Here is an 8,341-nt window from a genome sequence, read left to right as displayed (position 1 = left end):
TCCGCAGCGAACCGCCGTAGTGCCACTTGCGTGTGTCTCTCTTGCGACAGCACGTGGGGAGGCAACTGGTGCTTTACGGCGATGTGCGCTCATGGCCGGTTCCTAGTTAGCCGAGTGGAGGCGTAGCGTGCCGCTGTCTTGGAAGGGAGTAGGACGACTGATGGCTGCTGCGGGTGTCGGGGCACCCGAGCGGGTGTTGCCGACTTCACCTAATTGGTACTGCAGCCGCTGCAGTGACGCCTCGGCGGATGGGAGCCTTCTCGGTTTCGCGGCTCGCAATAACATTTGTCTCCTGGTGGTCCGTTCCGGCGTGCCAGCATTCCACGGTAGGAGTCCGGGATGCCCCTGCTGTCCCAGTCGGTTCTCCGCATCTCCTTCGCGCTGGACCATCCCTGGGTGCAAGTTTCCTCGAGTCCAGTGGCACGTTAAAAGAGCAAAACTTTTTTCCAATTCTTAAGATTTCGTGAGTCAAAGCTCACTGCGTCAGAAAGCGGGGAAGTGATTTCCCGCCTGATCTAATAGCCAAGAGAGCGAACGTGGAGCCTCCTCGGGCAGAGGCAGTATATCTTTAAATATTCGATACGAAGAACAAACAGGAGCTGAATGCTCCTACTTTTGCACCCTACTACTGAGTTTCCCAGAGACTTGGGGCGGGGGAATAGTGGGTTATTTGGCCTAGGACAATTCTTATTTTCTTTACAACTGGCATTACTGCTCTAGGTTTAGAAAGTTGCCTTTTGGAGATAAACTATTGTGTAACTGAATTGTAGCAGCTTGCTGTAATATACCTTTTATAGATTGGTAGCTGAGGCTAACAATCTGGTTATGTGTGTGACTACTGCAGTTCAGTGAGATTTATTTCAAAGTATGTGTCCAGAGAGCTGTAACTGAAGAAATAATGACCCTCAAAAGCCTTACCCAGCAAGCCCTTATTTGAGGCTTGGATTTGAGTTCTGATCTATGCCCAACACTTGCTAAAGTTAATTTTCCCCATCTTTTATATTCATAAAGTTATATGTTCTTGAATAATTTTGGTAGGCAGTCTTTTTTGGAGTAGCTTGACATATTAAATTCAGTCTTGAGTCAAAAACCGATTTGCATTCTGCTGAGAAACTGTAGTTTTACAGTTTGGCATAGTGGTTTGGAGTGCAGACTCTCGTCTGGGAGAACCAGGTTTGATTCCCCACTCCTCCACATGCAGATGTTGGTGTGACCTTGGGTCGCTTACAAGTTGTTTCAGAGCTGTTCTCTCAGGAGCAGTTCTTGAAAGAATTCTCTCAGCCCCACCTACCTCACCATGTCTGTTGTGAGGAGGGGAAGGGAAAGGACATTGTAAGCCACTCTGAGACTACTTTGGGTAGTGAAGGGTAGGGTCTAAATCCAATCTCTTCTTTTTCTTCTTTCTACAAAAGTGAGGCTATAACAAGAAAATAATTCTGTAACAGAAAGTATAGCTTTCTACAAAAGTGAGGCTATAGCAAGGAAAAAAAATCTGTAACAGAAGGTGTCAAGATGTCTCAGCTTTAACTGTCTTAATGCTATATTTACCATGTTTTCCCTCATTCACAAGATCATCTCACACCTAATCACCTCAGGGTTGATTATTTTTTCATTGTGAGCACAGGCACTCTGAGCAGCTATTTTCATAAAGGAACTTGTATGAATTCAGATAGGATTCAAAGTAAATAAGAGCTTTTTATCATGTACAAAATGATTGTCCAGTGGTCAGGCAGTGCTCCCTCTAAGCTGTGGAGTCCTATGAACAAAAATTCTACTTTGTGAGCTACTGGCATTAAAGTTGTGAACAAGTGATTTGGCTACTGCATAAATTAGTTTACTCTGGAGCCATCCTTCCTGAGCTAAGACAAAAATGTGTGAGCCGGAGGCTAAAAAATTGTGAGCTATCTCACACTAACTCAGCTTAGAGGGAACACTGGTGTACAGCAGCCACTTTTATTTTGTACAGAACAAAATATTGCTTCTAAAGTATTCCAGGATTGGTTGTGTTTCACTGATGATGTCTCTTGTGCACGTAATAATGTTCAAGCTGTCTTCCAATTTTGGTATGCATTCCATTAATAACAGTACTCCCACTTCTGGGGCTAATGAGACTGAAGTGTTTCAAGCATAACCTAGAAGTAATCCTAACAATGTGTCAGAAATAAGTTTTAATTAATTACATGAGTTTTGTGGGGGGTTTTTTAAGTAAATAGTTGATTTTACAGCAATGATGTTTTGTCACCACAGGTGAGCTAGTGGGCCACACTGAGAGGGTTTCTGGTTTCTCGTTTTGTCACTACCCTGGTCAGAGCAACTACTGTGCCAGCAGCTCTGATGATGGAGCTGTGAAAATCTGGGATTTGCAGACATTTGCTACTGTAACGGAACATACGCTGCATCAGGTAAAATAGAACTGCTGTAACTGTATAAAAGCTACATCTCTAATTGCTGGACATTCTGTAGTAAAGTAGAAATTTATGGGTCATCTTCTGTTGAATGACATCACTTTAAATTTTAGTTTAATAAGATTATAGGGTATGATGAAAACGGAAATATTCTCACTAACATGTTTGATGTGAATTTTAGTCTTAATTGTTTTAACCTGTTTTATCTTTACTGGACTTTGTGCCTATGTAAGCTGCCCTGAGCCTGCGTGCGGGGAGGGCGGGGTAGAAATGAAATGAAATAAATAAATAACCCTTATTTCTGTTCTTTTATCAGCTTATTTCTATTCTTTTATCTTTATTCTAACCGTATTGATTTCAACAGGGTTAACTTTCACATAAATACATTCAGGATTACAGGCTAGAAAATTTACAAGGAAATGCTACAGTACTAATCCATCCACCTTTAATTGCTCTTGGTCGAATTTCAGACCCCCAAATATTTTTCTGGTGTCTTCCTTTTTGTTATCTGTTTGTCTGAACATAGATAAATTTTTGGAAGTGCTTCTTTCCCAGGTCTTTGCTGGGTTCCAGCAAAAAAGGAAGAGTGAGATGTGGGGCAATCTATCTAGGACGGGAGACGTTGCACTGCTTTTTGGAGAGAGGCTGGCGTGCCTGACAACCTGAATTTCAAAAAATGTGAATAGCTGTACCCAAGGAAATTAAAAGGCTTCTTGAGCATGCTGATTTCACTTTATGTTTTTCTGTACTGTGGTCCATGGTGAGAAGCAGTGATGGTCTGAGTGTTTTAGGTCTCTTGCTGGGGGTTTAAGGGGAAAATACATGATCTTCTGGATTTCTATCCTTGGGAAAAGTTCCTGTGTTCAGTCTCATGTTTGAGCCAGGGAAAAAGCCTGCAGTCTGGTTTGCATTGGAATACTCATCCAGGCAATCTTGGTCTCATTGTTATCGTAGACTGATTGTGAGATTCCTTTTGGGAAACTGTATATACAACCTTGAGTTCTATGATGGAACAAAGATAGATATAAATAAATTTTTCTGTGCTATGGTTAGTAGTTAGCTTTTCTGGAGGGCTATGTTGACAAGCAGGTAAAACCTGAGCGGACAGTGCCTCAGCCCCTACCCGTAAAGTGGCCTGCCAAAAAGTTGTGTTGCCACAGGTGTCATTTTCTCATTATCTCTTCTGCCTCCAGGTTGCCAATTTAAGGGAATACCTGGCGTTCTTCAAGGAGGTGGAAATTAGTCTTGACCTGGATAGCTCAGGCAAACCCAATCTCGTCAGATCTCAGAAGCTAAGCAGGGTCGACTCTGGCAAGTACTTGGATGGGAGACCTCCTTGGAATACCAGCAGTCAGGTGGCGGGGGCAGCCTTTATTCAGCCACCTCTCTGAATATCCTCCAGGCCCCCAGTAGGGGTCATTCACCAGAGGTGCCATGACTTCCAGGTGCACACACACTTGCACGCACACATGCACATGTACATATGAGAAATACCAAAAAAAAAAAAAACCCACCAAAAAAGGAGGTGGGAATTGCCACTGTAGCTGAATCCTGTTCTACACAAAGACTGAGCCTTCAAACATCCACCTTTAATTTCACACTTTTCTTTTCTTTTTTCTTTGCTTTTTTCAGAATACAATTTCTGCATTGCACTGGTCACCCGAGGTGAAAGATTTAGTTGTGTCTGGTGATGAGAAGGGAATAGTAATTTGCTACTGGTACAATAGAAGTGACAGTCAGAAATTCTTTCCAGAACCCAGGACTATATTTTGTCTCACTTGTTCTCCACACCATGAGAACTTGGTGGCCATTGGGTAAGTACTAGTAGAACTACATATGTATTTGGCCCCACAGAATGAGCAACACACAATACAGACAAATGATCTCTTGCTGGACTAATTGTTTAATATGTCCAGCAGTTTTCACCACTGGGAGGAAGAGAACATTCCCAGATCCTCTTGTATCTCCACACTGATGGCCCTTCACTGGCTCTGAGGATCAGAGTCTAAATTTAAGGTTTCACCTGTGGGGAGCATGAGATGAACTGATGAACACAGCCTGCACTCAGCTTCTTCTTCAGAGCACCTAAAAGAATGTGCTCAACATTGCCTCCTGCTTGAGGAGGGGCCATGACTCAGTGGCAGAGCCTCAGCTTTGCACACAGAAGGACCCAGGTTCAATCATAGTTTCTCTAGGTAAAAGGATCGGATAGTAGGAGCAGTGATATGGGGCAGGAAAATTTTCTGATGCTGTATTTTTCAAAAGAAAATTTTCCACCCCACATATGTAAATAAAATCTTATTATCTGCAGTTATCCGGGCTGTTATGCTACAAGTCAATCATGTTAGATGGTCGAAGTGTGGGATATGAAGCATTTGTGGGACAAGAAATTGTTTAAATTTGAATGGGAAAATTTCCAATTCAGATTTTCCCAAAAACCCATATTACGGAGTAGGGCATATGAAAGACCTCTATCTGAAACGCTGGAGAGTCACTGCCACTTAGAGTAGAACGTACAGACCTAGGCAAGCCAATGACTTGACATGGTATAAAGTAAGTTCATGTGTTCATGTAACCCTTGGAGTAACCAGCAAACCTTAAGAATTCTCCAAGTCTGATATCCAGAATAGTTCAGATTGCAGTCCTGGCAGGTTACATTGCTTGTTACTCATAATGTGAAGTCAAATTATACTTTTATCAATTTTGTTTTATTGGTTTTAAGTAAGTGTCCTCTGCTGGGCTACTAGTTATTAAGCCATCTCAACAAACCATGAAAAATAATGCAGTACTGTTCATCTGTCCTTGAGTGCAAGTCTGATTGAAAATAGAGGAGTTTACTTTTGAGTAAACAAACATTGGCTTATGCTGCAAAGCTGTTTATGGCTGTTCACAGGCATATAGCAAGTGCGGTTCTGGAGCTTTTTAGCTTTTTTCTTTCCTTACACAGTTTGTGTCAGTTTCTGTATTTCAGAAAACAAAATAACTTCAGTTGAGCACTCAGTTCAGCATAGAGGATTGTTGCAGAAGTGAATAATGACTGCAGAATATGTCAGGTTTTATCTAGGCTTAATGTGTGAATGTGATAGAAGGTAATGCTTATGTTTTTGAAGACATTAGTACTATAGTCTTGGTCCTGCTTTTGGACCAAAGTAAGAGTTACCATGTTTGTGCTGTTCCAAAGGTTTTTAAAAAAATTGTATTACAAGCAATAAAAATTCCAAGAGAGTTTATTTTTGATTCTCAGTAGCATTTTTTCACATGAGTTATATGCATCTTTATTGTCTTATGTAGCATTTCTTTTTCAGAAAACAGTTCTTAGCAGGCAAGGCAGTGTTCCAACCAGCTGGGCCAGTATTACTCACATAAAATATTGAAATCCTTAATTTCATGGAGCAGTTATTAACACGTGAAACACTTTAGGCAATTCCTAATTACTTTCTGTCTTCACTCTGTTACAGAATCTCTATGCAAAACATAGTTCAGTTTTTAGAAGTCATAATTCCTGGAATCTGGTCTTTCAGTGGGTAGCCCCTCTCTTGTGAACTGTACCTGACGAAACTTAGTAGATCTGTATTAACTAGAAATGCCTCTTTTACTTTAAGCTATAAAGATGGGATCGTGGTTATAATTGACATCAGCAGGAAGGGAGAAGTTGTCCATCGCCTGAGAGGCCACGATGATGAAATACACTCCCTGGCCTGGAGCCCTGTACTTGGTGAGGAAGGTCTGACCAGCCGGCCAGAAGAGGGTCAAGGTACATGCAAGTGCTTGTGTGCACTTCTCCAAGCTGTATTGAGCAGTGTGTAATTCTGTAGTAGACCTCCGCTGATCTAAATCAGCCCAAAGAAACACAAATGGTTTTATTTGTTTTACTCCTGTTTTTCCTGACTGTCAGGGTGGCTTACAACATACAGTTAGCCATCACAAAAAAATTAAATAGGATGAATGAAAACAGCAGCAATTAAAAATAAAATATAGTGCCATTGTAACTTAATTTTATGGTTCTTTTGGAAGAGGATGCTGTTAACGGATGTCTACTGGAAGAGGCAGCGGCAGTAACAAAAGGCTGTTACTTGGCTTCAGGAAGCAAAGATCAGACCATCCGTGTTTGGAGCTATACTCGAAGCAGAGGTAAGCTTAGGGAGAGGTTCCCAAAAGATGCATATAGTATTTCCCCCCCCCCAAAATTGGTTTCATTCATGCTGCACTGTAGTTCCTTTTTAGAAAAAATAAAACGGTAGTTATAGTCAGCGTTTTTCAACATGCAGAAAGCCTGAATAAATGTGAAAAAGACTTCAAGGACACTTCCTTAGAAATAAGCCCCATTGAATAGCATGGGGCTTATTTTTGAGTACACCTGCTTAGCATTGCTCTCACTGTTCAGGATGTTTAGACAGTGGGCCTGAGAGTTTGCTTTTAGGTTCTTGTGTAAATATGCAAACATACGTTTTCCCCCCACTGTTCTAGCAGACTTTGTTTTCAGCCTTACGAAGGGTAACTTGCGAACAAATGGCTTTATGCCCAGAAGAAATCCAAAGACAAATGGAGCAGTGTTTGCAGCAGTTATTCCTAGCGATGCTCAGATGTGTCTTACAGCATGCCTTTAGAGAGCACAAATCCGAAGGTTTAGTAAAGCCATGTGTTTGCCTGTGTAATTGCTGGCTGCACCCTACGACTCCTGAATCTCTCAGATTTGGAGTTCAGTGAAATCTGCTTTCTGCTCTTTGGGGAAGACTTTTGAGTTAGAAGTTTTGAACCTTAATCTTTTTTCTTAAAGTCTACTTAGGTAGAATAGGAATGAAGGTATGTTTATATAGGACTGATTTCTATGGGGGGTATGCCAATGTTCTGTGTAACTGTTTAATATTTTGTTTAAATCAGATCTAGAGCAATCAGATTATTTTTACTTTAAGTTTTAGTTAATACATGGTTTGTTGGCTGGGAAATACAGGGTTTCCCTTTGAATCTGGAACAAACAAATAAACTTCAGTGTTTTCCTTAGAGCCAGGCAGGGCTATTTTTGGGCGTGCCCAGGCAAGCCAAGGGAAGGCATGGGGTGTGGCCTAATATGCTAATATGGTGTGCTGTCAGGATGTGGCATAATATGCTAATGAGTTTCTGCTGTTGGGTGTGGCCTATTATGCTAATGAGTTCCTGCTGGGCTTTTTCTAGAAAAAAAACCCTGGAGCCAGGGGTCCCCACCGTGGTGCCTGTGGGTGCCAAGGCACCTGCCAACACCTTTTCTGGTGCCCAACAAATGTTTTATAGAAAATGGGTGGGACCTTTGCCTAGCAAGGCTTTTGATTGGCCATTGGAAATTTAATGGACTTTGCAGATTTTTTAAAACATTATTTGGCAGCAGCTGCCACGACAGTGCAAAGATCTTCACTGTGTGACTGAAAGTAAGCTGGGGGCAGCTATTTTGTCACTGCTTCTACCTCCTGCAGCACCCATTTTGTGGCTGTGTCCACCATGCTGCGGCAGAAGTCCAGAGGAACTTGCAGGCTCAAAAACGTTGGGGACCCTTGCCTATGGAGGGCTGTGTCCTGCAGTGACTTAATGCTGTAAGGGAATATTCAGTCACCAAGCAGTGCAGTGGTTTAGCGTTTAATGCATTGCTTTAATTCAATCAGTAAGGTTTTAATCTTCATGTGGCTGTTGAAAATAATGCCACCTCACAGATTGGTCCCAGTGACCACCACAATGTAATTGCTGGTACTGCTTTTAACAGAGGCTGAAAGAACTGAGAAGATGCTTCTTATGATAGGAGAATTCCTGGGCAGACCTAAGAATTGATGGTTCCTACTCTCGGGATATGAATTAGATTCTGTTCTAAAGACTGATGCCAGAATACCCCCATAACCTCTTTGATTGCCTGCAGTACACCCTTAATTTGTTCTTGGAAAGTGAGATGACCATTTTTATGTTCTGAAAAA

At 41.8% G+C, this 8,341-nt stretch overlaps 1 protein-coding gene across 1 annotated transcript in view; it reads left to right on the top strand.

Annotated features, from left to right (window-relative positions):
• Window positions 1-83: 83 nt before the first annotated feature.
• GEMIN5 (gem nuclear organelle associated protein 5) overlaps window positions 84-8,341 on the top strand; it is a 39,297-nt gene continuing 31,039 nt past the window's right edge. The window contains exons 1-5 of the mRNA XM_015417077.1: window positions 84-326; window positions 2,248-2,402; window positions 4,038-4,219; window positions 6,008-6,159; window positions 6,420-6,536. Coding sequence (XP_015272563.1) covers window positions 161-326; window positions 2,248-2,402; window positions 4,038-4,219; window positions 6,008-6,159; window positions 6,420-6,536 — 772 coding nt within the window. The 5' untranslated portion in view covers window positions 84-160. The remainder of the gene's footprint in view (window positions 327-2,247; window positions 2,403-4,037; window positions 4,220-6,007; window positions 6,160-6,419; window positions 6,537-8,341) is intronic.

Source organism: Gekko japonicus, unplaced genomic scaffold (genome assembly GCF_001447785.1).
Source record: "Gekko japonicus isolate JY-2015 unplaced genomic scaffold, Gekko_japonicus_V1.1 scaffold746, whole genome shotgun sequence".
NCBI lineage: Eukaryota > Metazoa > Chordata > Lepidosauria > Squamata > Gekkonidae > Gekko > Gekko japonicus.
The sequence above is the reverse complement of the archived record's forward strand: the minus strand, read 5'-3'. Positions and strand labels throughout refer to the sequence as shown.